Source organism: Budorcas taxicolor, chromosome 17, assembly GCF_023091745.1.
Source record: "Budorcas taxicolor isolate Tak-1 chromosome 17, Takin1.1, whole genome shotgun sequence".
Taxonomy (NCBI): Eukaryota; Metazoa; Chordata; class Mammalia; order Artiodactyla; family Bovidae; genus Budorcas; species Budorcas taxicolor.
In genome coordinates, this window is record NC_068926.1 from 65,755,384 (window position 1) to 65,773,422 (window position 18,039).

Sequence of the window (18,039 nt, forward strand, 5' to 3'; positions counted from 1 at the left end):
TGGCTCCTGTGACTCATGTGGGGCTCACGCATGTGCTCGCATGATCGGTGATGCGACCTTTCTCCTGGCTGTGCGGCGCTCCACCACTCCGCCCTGCCTGGACCACCTGCTCTGTATCCAGCCTCCTCTCGGTAGACTTTCTGGCTGTGGGTTGGTCTGTCACACCGCCCTGCCTGATTTCCGTTTCCTTGATTTTGAGGAAGGACTGGCTCTTTGTCAGGGCGTTGTGCAGAGGTGTCTGGCTCCCTGGAAGCTGAGGGAGCAGTCAGCCTCCTCCTGATCCTAACTGTCTCAGATCAGAAGCACATACATTCAGCCCTCTGCCCCTGGGGGAGGCGGGGAGCAGAGGAGAAGATGCGTGCCAGCTGCAGTGGAAGTTTGCTAATTCTTCTGTTCATGTGAGCTAAGTGGCAAATGATGGAGTCTGCCTCTAATTGAAAGTCAGATGCTCGTGGCTGACAGTGGGAGCCGTAATAAATGTGTCGCCACCGTCCTTTTGGTGTCCTTTCTCTGCTACTTTGAAATCTCATAAATAACCAAGAGCACGTTGGTAAGATGCCTTCCCTTCCTCCGATTGCTCCAGCGGAGCAGCTGTGGTTGCTAGGTTGAGTTCCTGGTTGCTAGGGATTTTGTGGTCCTGTGGTGGCCCAGAAATATGATGGATCAGTGGAACATGCTTTTGCTATTAATTGAAACATTCCTATAGCACATCCCTCAATGTCATTGTGTGCTTTGACGTCGTCCCAATTGGTCGATGATCCTTGCAGGCTTCTTTCCCAGTTAGAAGAAGTGGCTTGAGTGGAGGGGACAGTTGGCCTGGGCGGGGAGTCAGCAAAACCCGATTCTTACCCTGAATCTGGTACTAATTTGCTGTGAGACTTGGGGCAAGCGTTGTCCCCTCCCTGAATCCCTAAGATCCAAGGACTTGCCAGCTTTGACAGCTTACCGTTCATCACCCAAGCTCTGTGAGCAGGCCAGGTGCACGTTAGTTCCCCGTTATCTGCTGGAAGATGATCTGCAAAAGAATTCTGACCGTCAGCTCACTGCCTTTCCACCCAGCAGGCTTCAGGGGTGGAGTCTCCTTGGCCAAATGCTGTGTGTGTGTGCAGGAGTTTCAGACTGATTTTAATATTCAATCAGACATAATTGGGACCGTAAATCTGGGAAAGAAAAAGTGATACTCTGCAACCCATAAGCATCTGATCATACCATTTTCTCTTCTCTCCTGCTGAAAAATCTCTGGTGGTTGCCTGCCGCTTGCCCTGGGGATGGCAGACAGGATCTGTCTCAGTTGCTGAGGCAGGTCAGTTAGTGGGGGCCGCAAGAGGGAGTGTCCTGAAGAGAGTCTGGACCCCTGTGGGATCTTCATTGATTGATGATGTCTGCTTCAGGTCCAGAAATGGAAACATGGGTGTATTTTTGTCTGTCGTGGCTGGAGTTTTAAGCCTGTGCCCTTTAACATGGGGTTTGAGGCCTTCTCTGTCGGCACCGGCCAGCTTCTCATGCGTGTCTCTACCCCTCCTCTGTCTGCCCCACTCCAGAAATCCCTGCTCCCCTGGCCGTGTTCAGGTGACTGCCTGTTCTCTCCAGAGTCCTCCTTTGTTCTCCTTGTCCCCCCGCCCACCAGGCCTCTGTTCTGTCAGATTGGTCAGCTCTGCCTATTTGCCATTCAGATTTCATTCACAATTTTGTCTCATCTTCTGTGACAGTCTCTTTGACTCTCTTGGGCAGGATTAATCAGCCTGGCCCTCCTCTGAGATCCCATAGTCCCCCGTTAGCCTGTCTCACAGTTAGTTGTTTTTACATCTCTTTCCACTTCTACCTTGAAAGGTCCTCAGAGTCAAGTTCTGGATTTTGCTCATCTCTGCCTCCCCAGAGTCCAGCACAGTGCAGAGCCTCAATAAATCTTATTGAATGAACACATGAACGAATGAAAATCACACGCCATCCGAAGTCAGACAAATGATTTTTATAACTTTCCCAGCAGTCTGAGTTCCGTGTGTCGATACTCCCCAGCTAATCGTGGGTAATTTACTGTGGTCATAAAATGTCCACACATTCCCCTGAGACCGAGCCCCACTTCCCGCTGTGAGCTTGCGTTTCCTCCACCGTGACGGTCTGTTTATCTCCCTCTCTCCCCTTGTTCTCAGCCTGAAGACAAGCAGAGGGCAGCGGCCGCCTTTGCCCAGCTCCAGGGCGCCATGGAGACGCTGGGCATTTCAGACGGAGAGCAGAGGGCCATTTGGCGGGTGCTGGCAGCCATCTACCACCTGGGCGCAGCGGGGGCCTGCAAAGGTAGGTGCTTCCCAGCCGAGCTCACCTGGACTGTCAGCTGTCTCCACTGACGGGTGCCTGACAAGGCCCTTCTGTCTGTGAGGTGGGACGGTGTCAGTGTGTCGTCTTCTGTGTCTCTGGGGCTGCTCTCTGCTCGGCTACAGAAGCAGGCATGCTGGGAAGGAAGCAGAGCTGATTTTCAAGTAAGCCTCGTAGCCCAGCACTGTCCGGTGGGACTTCTGCGATGCCTGGGAGCTCCTCTTCCAGTAGGGTGGCCACTCGCTGCTTGTGGCCATCGAGCATTTGACCTGTAGCTGGTGCAACTGAGGAATGTTTTCATTGTATTAAATTCTCATTAACATACATTTACATAGCCGCATGTAGCTAGTAGCCACTGTGCCGCAAAGAGACGCCCTGGAACAGGCGAGAGAAGGCTGGGTCCACGCACTGAAGGTGACGTGTTTCTGTCTAGACATCTTGGAGAGGCTCCCGCTGTGTATGCTGAGCCGACCCAGCTGTCCTTCTCCTCCCAGACTTGCTTCCGTCCGGAACTGTCTGTGTGCTGACTGTCTTCCTTCACGTTGGTCTCCTCCCAAGGGGGAGAACCCCAAGGGGTTCTGACTGCCCCTGCCCTCCAGTCATTCCCCTTTCCCTGTAGCTACTCTCGTGATAGCATTCCTGTCCTGACTTCTCTATCCTTTATTATCACCTTAGACTAAGAGTTTGATAGTCTTTTTTTTTCTCCTGGGTTATCGCAGTAGCCTCACTGCCGATGCCTTCGCTCCTCCCTTGTTGTGACCACTGGGCTCCTTTCTAGAACACAGACCTGTGGTACTGTTCCCTGCTTAGAATCCTCCCGAGGCTCTCCCTTGGCCGCTCCATCGAGTAAAATCCCTTGGCTTGGCATTCAAGGCTCCTCGCCTCCCTCACCAGGATCCTCTCCCACTACACTCGTCCCTGTGAAAGGTCCCAAGGAGATGGTCAGTATCCAGAGCAGTGCAGCTCCTGCCTTTGTGGGGCTTATGGTGCCCTGTGTTATGACTGTGTCCTTGTCTAGCTCTTTCCTCTAGAGAGTGTCTTCCTTCGGGCCGAGAACATCCAGTTGGGACAGGCTTGTGGAGTGGACACAGGCGTGCACTGTGCCTGTCCTCTGGAGCTGTGTGCTGACACTGGCAGGTGTTGGGCCCTTCCCCTGGGAGGCAGCGGACGTCTTTGGAACATGGTGGCACATGGTTTCTCCACCACCATCCCCCTGGGCCCTGTGGCCTGTCCTTTTGATTATCATATTCTTGAGCCTCATGTACTGGTGTGCTGATTTGATTTTGGATATTTCTAGGGGTTATGCTGAGTCAGAAATAGGAAAGGTGGCAATTCCACAGTTGGTCCAGGCCAAGGGCAGGCATGCCTGACTATACAAACATGGGAAAAACAACTGCCACTTACCTTTTCCAAAAATCAGCCGTGGGGCGTGCTCTGGGTCCTAATTGTCTGTAAATCAGACAGCTTTGTAAACAGACTGGGGTGAGGGATGCCACTGCGCAGTTCAGGCCAGAAGAGCTGTTGAAGATTTAGAGTTGGGGCACAGGCATCTGTAGGTTGAAAGGGGTGTGGAAGGAAACAGACCTGTTTTACAGAACGGAAGACTGAGGCTCCGAAGGTCCAGGTGCGGTAAACCCCAGGGTATGGGCTCTTGAGTGAGGCAGATGTGAGTTAAAAAGCAAACTTCTCCAAGCTTCAGAGGCTTCTCTTTCAATGGGCTAAGACTGGGGTTGGTGTGAGGATTGAATGGAATAAGAAAGAGAAAGTTATATTAAGCTGGGCTCCCCTGAGGCAGACCCTGAGATGAAGATCTGGGTGCAGTAGGTTTTGGGGGAGGGGATATCAGGAAGAACCAAGAGGGGAGTGAAGGAAGGAAAGGTGGGTGATGCTGCGGAGTTAAGGTGTGAATTAGGGGCTTCCCTGGTGGTCCAGTGGCTAAGACTCCAAGCTCCTAAGGCAGGGTGTCTGGGTTCAGTGTCTGCTCAGGGAACTAAATCCTGCATGTCTCAACTAAAAGACCCATCATGCCTCTACTAAAGACCCCAAATGCTGCAGCTGAAGACCCTGCATGCAGCAATGAAGATCGAGGATCCCTTGTGCCATAACTAGGAGCCAGGGCAACCAAATAAACATATTAAACATTTTTATAAATAAATAAAAATAAAATTTCAAGTGGACTAACTCTGGGAAGTGAGGGACCTCTGGAAACCTCTGAAGAGCATGTCTGCCCATTGTGTATTACCCGAGGGGCGAGGGAGCCAGGATGTTGATCCACCGCCACCACCTGCTTCTGCCTGCCTGAAGGTTGCTCCCGGGCATGTTACCCCTGCCCCTCCAGCCTGCCCCATGCCTGAGCTGAGCATGTTCAAGTAGCCAGGAAAGCAGAGGGGTGCAGACAGGTGCCTGCAGTGACAGACCGGGGACATGTATGGGGTGGTAGATACAGAGTGAGGCACGGGGGGTGGTGGACAGGGGGTTCATGATTCCGGCTCAGGGCAGTCCTTAAGCAGATTGTGCTGTTGAGCCTGGGTTAGCTGATTCTCCAGGGTGTCACAGCCATGGGCCTCTCGGCTGCACTCAGCTCAGACAGGCTGGTTCCCTCCCTCCCGGCACTCAGCAAAGCCTAGGGAGAGGGCAAGACAGGGGTCCCTCTGTCACACTGGAGCCCGCTCTGCCTCTGATGCCACAGGACAGAGGCTGAGGGAGCCCCTGGTCTATTAAGCTGCCACCAGAGAAGTCTGATGCCTGACTCTATCTCCCTGGGGCTCACGGGGCACCCCCTCTGATGTGGGCTCGGGACTCATACCTGTAACAATAAAAGAGAAAGTCACTTATAAATATTTTATTAATACATGATTATGGCAATAACTCCTGCCAGCCTCCCCCATCCCACCTTATAAATTATTTTAAGAGGAGCTGCCGTCAGTCTGCCTGGGAGGCCTGCCCAGTGATTTACTTACAATATATTCTGCTTTGGAAGATTTCATAATAGGTTGCTCTGAAATCAGCTATTAAGAATTTCAAAGTCGTATATAAATGTCTTGACTTTGTGTCATAACAGATCATTTTGAAATATATTAAGAATCATTTCCATTAATCAGGTTTTTTTCCCCCATTAAAATGATGCTCTCCTCCCAGCACAACTGACTTCCTTAACTTGTTTTGAAAGTCCTGATTCTGTTTTTAAAAACCGTATCTGTCCCTGTGGGGAGATTTCAGGCCTTATAACTGGGCTTGGGATTTTTGAACTGTGATGGCAGTAATGACAACTGCCACTAATACTGGTTTAGCGTGTGCTGCTTTCAGAAGTGCCTGTGCCTCTTGTGACTTTTGATGTGATTTGGTTCATTTAATAACCCGGTAAGGAGAAGGCGATGGCACCCAACTCCAGTGCTCTTGCCTGGAAAACCCCATGGACGGAGGAGCCTGGTGGGCTACAGTCCATGGGGTCGCTAAGAGTCAGACATGACTGAGCGACTTCACTTTCACTGTTCACTTTCATGCACTGAAGAAGGAAATGGCAACCCACTCCAGTGTTCTTGCCTGGAGAATCCCAGGGATGGAGGAGCCTGGTGGGCTGCCGTCTATGGGGTCGCACAGAGTTGGACACGACTGAAGTGACTTAGCAGCAGCAGCAAGGAAAGATAGAGCAGTGGGAAAGAGTCAGCCTCCTGGCTTGGCTTCTCTCAACCTCAGTTTCCTCCCCAGTAAAATGGGGGTGGTGATGGCAGCCACTTTGTAGGCTTGTCGTGAGGGTTAAATGAGTCGGTGCCAACGCTGAGAGCACAGGACTTGGTGCACAGTGAGGAGCTTTGTAAGAGGAGCAGTGTAGTTCACCTGGCCTCCGACAGCTGGTGTATTCCAGAATGAGGTCTCCCTGCCACGACCCATCCCCTGCCCTAGACTTTGCATAGGCTGGTTGGGTCATTCCTTGATGAAGAACTGACCTGTTTTCCCAGGCCTCATGCTTACAGATGTGATGTCACTGCACAACCTTGGAGCAGCCTGGGAGGAGCTAGAACTGTAAGATACCCATCTTACAGATGAGGAGACCAAGGCCTGCCAGAGAGGTTCATCCTCATCGCCCAGGGCACGCAGCTAAAGCCAGAGCTGGGATTTGGACCCAGTCTGTCCAGGCGCTGAGCCCAGCCTCTGGGACCACATCCGCTGCCTCCCCGGCCCCATGTGCCGTTCCACACATGGGACACCTCTGTCCTCTCAGGGTCCCAGGTCTTCTCTGGGGCACCCTGAGCTATTTTACTCATGACAGTTCTGACACCAGAGGTGTGGGCTTTTACTCACACCAGGCAATCCTCTGACTCTCTCGACACCGGCTGAGTGTCCTACGATTTAATCCACTCCCGACACTGAGTTCGTGTAGGTCAAGGGCTCAGTCCCACAAGACCGCACCACCTCAGACATGGGTCACAGACCCCTCCTCAAGTTGGTAACTTGCTGGAATGGCTCACAAAAGTTAAGAGGGTGCTTGACTTACCAGCATCCGCTATAAAGCACACAGCTCAGGAACACCCATGTGAAAGAGACGCATGGGGCAGGCAGCAGAAGAAGGGGCTCCCATCCTCACTGTGTGTGGGCCTCCCAGCACCCTGGAAGCTCTCTGAGCCCCCTCGTTGGGGGTTTTCTGGAGGTTTCATTCAGTTCAGTTCAGTCACTCAGTCATGTCCAACTCTTTGGGACCCCATGAGTTGTAGCACAGCAGGCTTCCCTGTCCATCACCAAGTCCCAGAGTTCACTCAAACTCACATCCATCGAGTCAGTGATGCCATCCAGCCATCTCATCCTCTGTCGTCCCCTTCTCCTCCTGCCCCCAATCCCTCCCAGCATCAGAGTCTTTTCCAATGAGTCAACTCTTCACATGTGGTGGCCAAAGTATTGGAGTTTCAGCTTCAGCATCATTCCTTCCCAAGAATCCCCAGGACTGGTCTCCTTTGGAATGGGGTGGTTGGATCTCCTTGCAATCCAAGGGACTCTCAAGAGTCTTCTCCAACACCACAGCTCAGAAGCATCCACTTCATTACATGGGCGTAATTGATTAAATCATTGGCCCTTGGTGATTCACTCTGTCTCCAGCCTCTTCTCTCCCCTCCCTGGAGGGAATGGAACTGAAAGTTCCCAGTTTCTAGTCACGCCTGGGTCTTTTGGGTGATCAGCCCCTGTCCTGACGCCGCCTAGGGTCCCCCAGCCACTGGTCGTCTCCTTAACAGACAAGAGACACCATCACCATTTCAGAGATTCCAAGGGTTTTAGGAGCGGTGTGCCTGGAACTGCAAAGAGCAAAGGCGCATTCATGACAGGTGCCAGCCACAAGCCCTGTGCAGCAGCTCCCAGGCCCAGTGGTCCTGTAAGAGGCCCCTGAGCACGTGTTGGCGGCTTGGTCCCCTCCATGGGGGCCCAGGCCCTCAGGTAGCCACGTGGTCCTTGCATACTCGTGGTTCCTGCCCAGTTTGGCTTCTCCCCAGGGAGCCAGTCCCAGCACACTCCTGGGGGCTCGTCTGACCCTCCTTGTTTTGGGGGAGTCCCTTTAAACCTCCCCTGACCCCTGAGTGCCTGCAGGGTGCTGCCACTGTGGCCCTCCCCTACTGCCTCCTCAGTCCCTTCAGCCCCTGTGACGTGGTGTTCTTGACCTCAGGAGGCTGGCTGCCGTGAGACTCTGGGTCACCATCACCAGCAGTGCCCTGGGCAGCGTCAGAGAGAACATTTCTCACCAGAATGTGGCGGCACAGGGACCCAGGCGGCTCAAAGTCAGCTGGTCCTGGGGTCAGATCTCAGCTCAGCCTCTATTTAGCTGTGTGTGACCTTGGCCAAGTTCCAGGGCTCACCTGTACATCCTCCTCATGAGGGAGAGAGGGTGGCGGAGAGCTGTCTAGGGTCTCACCCATGGCCGAGGTGCTAGAAATGCTGGGGCTCTGGGCCTCCTCCCACGGACAGGCCAGGTGGCTCCCGGCTCAGCCAGTCTGTTTTCAAGAGGCCGCATCCCTCCGTCTTTCTGCGCTGCCGCCGCCGCCTCTATCTCCCGGGCTCACGGTCCCTGATGGAGCCCTTGGGAAGGCAGCGGGAGGGGCCCTGGGGGCCGCCTCGGCATGGCAGGCAGAAAACCCCGGGTGATTTGACACAGGGACGGTTAGCTGTTAACCAAGACTCATGGCCCGGGCCATCCCTCAGGAGCCACCAGGGAACCATGTATCCAACCTCGAGTTTCTTTCCTTTGGCAAAATGTGGCCCATGGAGCAATCAGCCAGCCCCCGTGTGTGTTGAATGGCAGCGAACGGATGTTCTCTGGAGCCCACTTGACAAGGAGGCGGGTGGGAAGAAGGGACACCCTGGGCCCTGCAGGGGGTGGAACCAGCCTGTGTGATTTGACCTGTGCCTGTAAAATGGTAAAACCCCACCCGCCTTCTACGTCACTGGTCACAAGACTGCATCCCACCTGGCACATGGGATGTGCCACCAGCCCCAGCACTTGGCTTTGCAGAGCGCTTTGTTATCAGTGGTCTCCACTGCAGCAGTGCCTGCCTGCCCCTGCATGGGCCAGAGTCGGGTGGGGGAGATCCTGAGGCCCATATACTGGGCAGAGAACTCAAGCCTTCAGGGGGTGTGGCTCCTTGCTTTAGGGCACATGGTGACCTCTCGGTGCTAGTGAACAGCAGCTTCAGAGCCAGAGTCCAGTTCTGGACTCTCAGTCCAGTGCTCTTTCCACAGCTTGGATGAAGGTTCTGGGGGCCAAGGACTGTGTGGGGGTAGTGGTCAGAGTGGTCAGGAGTGACGCAGACTGGGGCTCGGGAACGTGAGGGTTCTAGCACATGCCAACTCTGTGACTGGGCCGGCGACCGTGCTGCGGAAAAAATCAGCCGCAAGCCCCATGGCTTCAAGTCTCATCTTACCGTCGCCCCAAGCTCCTAGGGGTCTGCAGTATAGGAGGGCCTGGCTGGGCTGTGGTCAGAGGTGGTGACGCAGAAACAGTGGGGGCGGAGTGGCCGGGAGGCCAGGTGCCTCTCTCTCTCTGCTTCTCAGAACTCAGGGCTCTCCCGGGGGCCTCTTTGGGCCTCCTCATGGCCTGGTGGCTCCACGGAAGCTTCCAGAGAGCAGCATGAAAGCTATTTCCCCTCTTCTCAGTCAGTCACACAGGGTCACTACCGCCACGCTCCGTGTCACAGCTTCAAAGGCCAGCAAGCCTGGCAGGTAGGGAGGGAATTCCCACTTGGCAGTGCAGGCTACTGAGGCTCAGAGAGGTTATGTGAGACCGCCAAGGTCAAACAGCATCACCTGGTGCAGCCACGGTTGGAATCAGCCCCTGTCTGCCTCCGCAGCCAGTGTCCCCCTCCTCTGTAAGGCCGCCCACCTGGCCCAGTCCTCCCTTGGCCTGTCCTGGGACCTCCACCTCGCCGCTCAGAGCAGCTTCTCAGGTCCGTCCCAGCCTGCAGTCTCCCTTCATCTGCAAGGTCATCCATGAAGGGAATGCGAGAGAGAGGAGCTAGGAATCGAGGCTCCCGACGTGGGCTCGGGGCAGGTGGACCCACATGTGTCTTACTTTGCCATCTGTGACCCTCTTGACCTCTGAGGCTCAGTGTCCTCATCTGAAGATTGGGGATAATTGTGTCACCTCCCCATGTCCTTGGGAGGACTACAGTATTCGTTTTGAATATGTATAGCTCAATGAGAAGGCAATGGCACCCCACTGTAGTACTCTTGCCTGGAAAATCCCATGGACCGAGGAGCCTGGTGGGCTACAGTCCATGGGGTCGCTAAGAGTCGGACACGACTGAGTGACTTCACTTTCACTGTTCACTTTCATGCACTGAAGAAGGAAATGGCAACCCACTCCAGTGTTCTTGCCTTGAGAATCCCAGGGACAGGGGAGCCTGGTGGGCTGCCGTCTATGGGGTCGCACAGAGTCGGACACGACTGAAGCAACTTAGCAGCAGCAGCAGCAGCATGACCCTTGTTATTGTTGCTGTTATTATTAGTGGAAAATCTGTTCCCTGTTGCAGTATCTCCCCTCAAAGCCTGAGTCTGCCACGCTGGCTTGGGCTGATCTTCAATCCTCTCCAATCCCTGTGGCCCCATAGCTGTAAGAGATGACACACATCCGCCCTGGAAAGTCTGAGACGCTGTCACTCTGCCCGCTGTCCCTCGTGACTCCGTAAAATGACAGTAATGTTCAGAATCTAGACTATAATAACCAGGACGGGTGGTGTCTGCCCTGATGGCTGAGTTGCCTGCTTTCCTTCGGCTCTAAAGGCTGATGGAAGGTTTAACTTATCTGTCAATCACTGAATTTATCAGTCTGCTTGTCACTGACCCCACTGCCTGACATACAACACACTCAGGCCCATGTATAAACCAAGGACAGGCCCTGTAATGGGATGATGGAGGGAGGCTGCCGATAGGCCACCACTCCTGCCTGCCCTGATAAAGGTGTCAGACCCCGAAGAGATGGGGCTGTAACTTGGGGAGCCCCGAGGGGCCCACAGAAAGGAAAGACGATGGCAGCAATGACAAGGGCCCAGCCCCCCACTTTCTACCAGGACCCCCAACATGCAGCAGCCAGGGCAGTCTGTCCTCGGATAGGAGGAGGCAGCCTGACACTTCTCAAGCCCAGGCAGGACCCCAGAAGGCCAAGGGGAGCAGTAATAGCAATGCTGTCAGTGCGAAGCAGTCAGTGTATATTCAAGCACTTGATGCAGACTTTTAACCCTTTTTTTTTATTGTTTTTAAACAACTGCACAAGCAACACCATAAAGCTGTCTTCCTGTGAAAAATGGAAGCAGTACAAATGAACATAGACTGTCAGAAGCAGGTCGCTCCCCATCCCTTGATCCTCCTGCCCTTGAAACTGACCACTGTTAAGGTATAAAGGTGACGTTCAGTGCCGCTAACAAGCCAGGACTGACACACAGTTATTAACTGAAGCTCCTGGTATACCCTGAGGTTCAGCTCAGTCTTGTATCTTCTCTGGGATTTGACAGACGTGTTGGGTCATGTGTCCACCATGACCGTGTGCTCCAGGCTGGTTCCAGTGCCCCAACAGGCTGGCTTTTTTTCTTAACATTCTGGTCGGAAGTCATCATAGACTCGTCAGTAGTTGGAACAGTAGCAGGTTGAGTCCTCCCCGTGGCCGTAGAAATCCAGTGCGCGGCCCGGCCATGTTGCTGTGGTCCCAGCCGCAGGCCACCTCCTCCGGCCCTTGAGATCGAGCGTGAGCTGTGCCTGTGACAGTCGCCCTGGTGGGTGGGTGGGCGCCGTTACTGGCTCAGAAACAGGTTCACAGTGGCCCCGTTTCACACGCTTTGCTTCTCCCTGTCTGGGCAGGGTGGACCACGCTGCTGGCGGGACGCCGCGGCGCCCGTCTTCTCTCCACTGGCTGCGGGGCTTGTCCGTGACACTTCTCCAGCTGATGGGCCTTTGGGCAGTTTCCTGCCTTGGGGGGTTGTAAACAGCAACCCCCCAAGGGCACCCTTGTCTGTAGAGGCGGGGTGGGGCTGGGCGTCCTGGAGGTGTGGTCTCCTGGGCCTGCAGGACCAGAGGGGTGTGTCTGAGGCTGAGTGTTTCCACAAACACAGCGCGATTCCCCACCCTGGGTGTTTGTTCACGCAGGTCTGCTCACGGCACCCTCACGTGCCGTGGGGGATGTTGGGCAAGAGTCTGGGCCCCTGGACACCTCAGCCGTTGCTGAGTTCATGCTGCTCCCCCTCCCCCATTCTTGCCCCTCCCCCACGCGCCCCTCCCCCCCACTTCTCCCCTTCCTCTCTCCACTGCTCCCCCTCCCCATCCTTCCCCCTCCCTCCCCCCTCCCCCGCACGCCCCCTCCCCCCCACTTCTCCCCTTCCTCCCTCCACTGCTCCCCCTCCCCCATCCTTCCCCCTCCCTCCCCCCTCCCCTACGCGCCCCCTCCCCCCCCACTTCTCCCCTTCCTCTCTCTCCACTGCTCCCCCTCCCCCTCCTCTCCTGTCTTTACTCTGTGCCTCCGACGGGAAACCCTCGGCACCACCATCCTCACTTTCCAGGACACAATTCCCCTCTGATCCAAGGAGGGAGACCCAGACAGGTGCATTGGAGATGCCAGGAGAAAGTTCTAGACAGGAGACACCCAAAGTTCAGCAAGGTCCGCTCCCCAAGGGGTCCTAGGACCTGGGACCTGAACCGAATCTCCCAAACTGAGAGGGAGTCAGGGAGGGTGCATCACACAGAAGAGCCCTTGTGAGCAGAGGTGTGGTGGCCCCTTGAGCAAGGCCTGGGGCTTCCGTGTCCCCATCAGCCAGGTGCCAGCTTCAGACCCCGGCACTGGTGCTCTGGGATCAAGAGACGTTTCCCACACAGCCCCAGCACAGCCCTAGCACAGCCACAGCCCTAAGGCCAGTACCCCCTGGGCCCTGTCCTGCGCCCACCCTTCCTCTGCCACAGGCCCCAGCTGGTGGCTTGGCTCCCTGCCCGACAGCTGCCGCAGCCCGGCCTATTCTGGGCCACAGGCAAGGATTTATTCTGCATTTTCTGAGCGTATTGAATTCATTCATTAAGCTGGAATAGCTGCTATGGGATGTAAACAACTATATTTTAAAAAGCCACAAACCCCTGAAGTGGCTGATGCTAGAAGGCATTCCTGTCGCCAGCCCCAGGATTCGGGAGGGAGGTGTGAGGCAGCTGGAACCCCCAAGGGACTGGCTTCAGGTTGGCCGTGCGAAAGCCCTCCCCTCTTTATGACCTCTGTTTCCCATAAGTAATAACAGCAGCTGACATTTATCCCGTGCTTACAAGGGGCAGGTCCTATGCTAAGCTTTGTTCATCTCAGTGATTCCATGGAGTAGGCGCCGTTACCCCATTTTATAGATGAGGAAACTGAGGCTCAGAGAGGAAAAGACTTGACTAATGACGGTGTATAGACACTCTCTGGGATCTCTTTTAGCCTTGCTCATCAGAGACTCCAGTGAGCTATGGCTCAGTGAAGACTCCCATCATAAAAGCATGTCTCACCCTTCAGAGTCAGAGCACAGCAATACAGCTGACAGCAATGATGACGATGATGATGGAATTATTACCTGTCACTATTTGCTGAGTCTGCTCTCTGCCAGGCATGACTTAAGTGCTTTGCATGGTTATTCCATTTAATCCTTGTAACCCGATATGGTTACAAGCTGAAGCTCCAATACTTTGGCCACCTGATGGGAAGAGCTGCTGACTCACTGGAAAAGACCCTGATGCTGGGAAAGATTGAAGGCAGGAGGGAGAAGGGGACGACAGAGGATGAGATGGTTGGATGGCATCACCAACTCAATGGACATGAGTTTGAGCAAGCTCTGGGAGCTGGTGTTGGAGAGGGGAAGCCTGGTGTGCTGCGGTCCATGGGGTCGCAAAGAGTCGGACACGACTGAACGATATGGAGAATTACACCCTTTTTATGGGTGAGTCAGTGGAGGCTCAGAAAGGCAAAGGAAGTTATCGAAGGTCCTAACTTGGAAAGGGGAGGAGCCCAATTTGGGACCAAGGAGTTCTGTCTTTGAAGATTCCCCCCATTCTATGCCATGTTTTGCTGCGTGGGTCCATGATGTCATGAATACACGGGGGATTAGTAATCACAAACCTTTTCATGTGGTTCTTGCCCTGATGGGATTAAGCATTTAGCACAGCACCAGGCATGTGGTGAGTACTCTGAAAACACACCCGCTGTTTTTCTGGGCTTCCCTTGGGCCCCCAGCTTCAAAGGAGACAGTGTGATAAGTTGAGGGACCCCTGCTCAGCCTACCTTGCCAAGGGGACCCCAGAATATAGAAAAAGCATCGGACTGAGGGCAGCCAGGGCCAGGTTCAGTCCTGGCTTAAACTGTGTGGCCTCAGGCTACTGGTCAGTCCACTCACCGGCTACTGGTCCCACCCCTCAAGCCATTGCTCCTGCAGTTCCCCCGGGTGATGAATGATGCCTTCCACCGAGGTCTCCCTGGTGACTCTGCTTCTCAGCTCGGACCAGCTGCCCTGGGGACACTCCCCAGGCAGCGTCACATCCAGTGTCTTGTTTCATCCTTATAGTGACCCACTGGGAGAGGAGCCACCCCACTGTATGGGATGTGGAAACTGAGGCTCAGATGTCCGGCTCGAGATCTCGCAGCCCGGTCTAAAAACTGCCATATCTGGTTCTTCCCAAGACCACCCCACCACCCCAAAGATGCCATGCCAGTCTTACCCCACCAGCTGCTTGATCAGTTAGTCCAGGAGACCCCTACCCTTGCTCCCTTTCTCCTATCAACTCCTGATGCACAGCAGCAGACTCATGGTACTGAGCAGTCTTGCAGAAGAGTGGCCCATTTGCTTGGTTTAAGCAGGTGCTGCTGCCGCTGACTTGCCTAGCAAGCCATTTTTTGCCCCGAAACACCAGAGTATCTGTAGAGGTCCACTCATTGTCTTTCCAGTTGATGGTGGATTCTGAACAACTCAGCAACGATTTATTGATGGCTTGTTGTTCAGGGCTTATGGGGCTCACTCACTGTGCAGAGGGACAGATGACCTTCTCTAGGATCTGTCCAGGTTTCTGGGGCTGTGTGGCACCCAGGGACAGCAGGAACAGGCAGGAACCCTAACACTCAGGAGGAGCCTTAAAGGTCTGGCCTCTAAGACAGCCCCATTTTCCAGGATCCCAACAGTTGAACCTGACCTGGTATCCCTGGGCAGAAATCTCAGCGTGTGGTCATTATTACAAAGGTTGACATTTATCCTGCAGATCCTGCGCTTAGCTGTAACTGCACTGGCCCTTCCCAAGAATGCCCTGGGGGTAGATGCCCATTTCACAGGGGAGGAAACTGAGGCTCAAAGAGGTGACACGGTTTCCCCAACATCACCTGGCTTTGGCCAGCAGAGGTGGGATTTGAAACCGAGCAGTCTGTTTCTGGAATGTCGCCTTTTCTCGGGGTACCCATGGCCTTTCAGGCTTATCTCTGCCCTGCAGGTGGCCGCCTCCTTCACAGACCTCCAAACTGTAAACCTCTGCGTAAGGAGATATGAGCCAGATGCACCAGCATTATAGATAGGTCACGTAACGGCCAGTGACTCAGCAGAAAAGTCACCTGGTCATCAATAAATGCAGGAGGCCACAGTAATTGATAGCAATTGAACTGACGGTGCCCAAGGGAAAGACGGTCGTGTCATTTTTTTCCTCTTTTTTTGTATTGAGCGTAAACAGGAAAACCTGCCTTTGCAGGTGGGTCTCAGCATCTCAGAGACTACAGCTCCATCACTGTCCCTCACTCCTTCCTTTTTCCTCTTTTCTTTCTTTCATTTCCCTTTGTTCATTCTTCTCTTCAAATCCTAGCTTTCTTTTTCCCAGCAGAGTGATCTTGGGCAAGTGACTCAGGTACAATGATTTGCCCAGGGTCACCTGGTTAATGGAGGACTCTTTCAGCTAAGCCACTGTTTCTTAAACCGGTGTCTCATGGGACGTTAGACCATCTTGGTCTGAAAGCATTCCCAGGCTGTATCGGTCTGCATAGAACGTCCCCTTCTTGGAGTGTCATACCATATTCCTTAAAGGCTCTGAGATGTCCTGCAATTAAGAAACTTGTGTTACCAAACAATGGGCAAAGTGATACCACACAGCATCCATTTCTCCCCAGGGAACACCTGCTCTGAGGAGCCCTTTGGGAGACTCCGACCCTGGCCATGTGGCCGCTCTGTCCTGCTCCACAGTCCTCTGGTCACCCAGGGAGTTTCTCGCTCAGCCCTGCCCTCGGTAGCACAGTTCAGTGCAGTCCAGTTCAGTCCAGTCACTCAGTCGTGTCCGACTCTTTGCGACCCGATGAATCACAGCACGCCAGGCCTCCCTGTCCATCACCAACTCCCGGAGTTCACTCAGACTCATGTCCATCGAGTCAGTGATGCCATCCAGCCATCTCATCCTCTGTCGCCCCCTTCTCCTCCTGCCCCCAATCCCTCCCAGCATCAGAGTCTTTTCCAATGACTCAACTCTTCGCATGAGGTGGCCAGAATACTGGAGTTGCAGCTTTAGCATCATTCCTTCCAAAGAAATCCCAGGACTGATCTCCTTTAGGATGGACTGGTTGGATCTCTTTGCAGTCCAAGGGACTCGCAAGAGCCTTCTCCAACACCACAGTTCAAACGCATCAGTTCTTCGGTGCTCAGCTTTCTTCACAGTCCAACTCTCGCATCCATACATGGCCACTGGAAAAACCATAGCCTTGACTAGACGGACCTTTGTTGGCAAAGTAATGTCTCTGCTTTTGAATATGCTATCTAGGTTGGTCATAACTTTCCTTCCAAGGAGTAAGCGTCTTTTAATTTCATGGCTGCAGTCACCATCTGCAGTGATTTTGGAGCCCAAAAAAATAAAGTCTGCCACTCTTTCCAGCAGCCCGTATGTGTAGACAGTTTCTAGGGATAGACAGAGGCACACAACCAAAAGAGCAGCATGCCAGGAATTTGGCTCACTTTCAGAAAACCTTCTCTTGGCCTCAATAATTGAAGGGAGGTATGTGTCAGTCACTCAGTCGTGTTCCACTCTTTGTGACTCTACGGACTGTAGCCCACCAGCCTCCTCTGTCCATGGAATTCTTCGGCCAAGGATACTGGAGTGAGTAGCCATTCCTTTTTCCAGGGAGTCTTCCCAACCCAGGGATCGAACCTGGGTCTGCCTGCTGCTTTGGAGGCAGATTCTTTACCATCTGAGCCGCCATGGAAGCCCAACTGAAGGAAAAACCAAACCAAATCATGTTACATGGGATCAGCATCTGAGGCCGTCTCTGAGCCTTAGCCCTGTAAATGGGTGCAGCTGCTGAGATAAGGGTTCACGGGCTAGAATCTCACGTAGGAGGTGATCCCAGGAAGCCCTGGGAGGGGCGTGGGGAAGGAAGGCAGCCTTAAGAGCCTGTCACCAAAACCAGCTCCTTCTGCAGGCAGCTGGGGCTCCACTCTGCTAGAGGCCTCTGGGGGTCAGCAGAGCACAGCCTGGAGCCGCTGCTGCTGCTACTGCTACTAACTCACGTTAGTCGTGTCCGACTCTGTGTGACCCCATAGACGGCAGCCCACCTGGAGCCACTGCTCTCAAAAGGCCTTACCTTCAGTCCCTGGGTCAGGAAGATCATGGCAACCCACTCTAGTGTTCTTGCCTGGAGATTCCCATGGACAGAGGAGCCTGGTGGTCTACAGTCCATGGGGTCGCAAAGAGTAGGGCACAACTGAGCAACTAACGCTTTCAAATTTGCAGTCACTGATTGAGGGCTGGGGATGTTTGTTCCATGGCACGTCCAGCCACACCCTGTGCTTGAGCAAATGCCCGTGCGAGCAAAGGCCCCCAGCAGAGGGAGCACAGGAAGCCCCGGGGCAGACGGTGGCGCAGCGGCAGCCTTCCTGCTCTGGTCCACCCACCATGCTGCCTTCTGAAGTGTGGCCCTGTTGCGTTCTGACTTGACCTACAGCCCACATGTGTGCTCAGGCCAGGTCTGAAATGTGAGATATTGGGGATACCAGAGCTGCCCCTAACCCCATGCCATGACTGGAGGGTCCAGGGACCTAGACTCAAGTGCTGGCTCAGCCATTTACGGCTGCGACTCAGGGCAGGGCGGTTCCCCTCTCTGGGTCTTGGTGGCCTCTGCTATAAATCAGGCCTAACAGCCTTCAGCCTGCACACCTCCCAAGACAGCTGGGAGATGAGCCAGGGTCATTCAACCTTCCTCCCGCTCCGTGTAGACACACCCAGGTGCGCATTCCT

At 54.2% G+C, this 18,039-nt stretch overlaps 1 protein-coding gene across 1 annotated transcript in view; it reads left to right on the forward strand.

The window, feature by feature from the left end:
• Window positions 1-18,039, forward strand: part of MYO18B (myosin XVIIIB) — a 239,396-nt gene that overhangs the window by 39,866 nt on the left and 181,491 nt on the right. Inside the window, 1 exon segment of the mRNA XM_052654574.1 lies at window positions 2,151-2,295. Within this exon segment, the coding sequence (XP_052510534.1) occupies window positions 2,151-2,295 (145 nt within the window).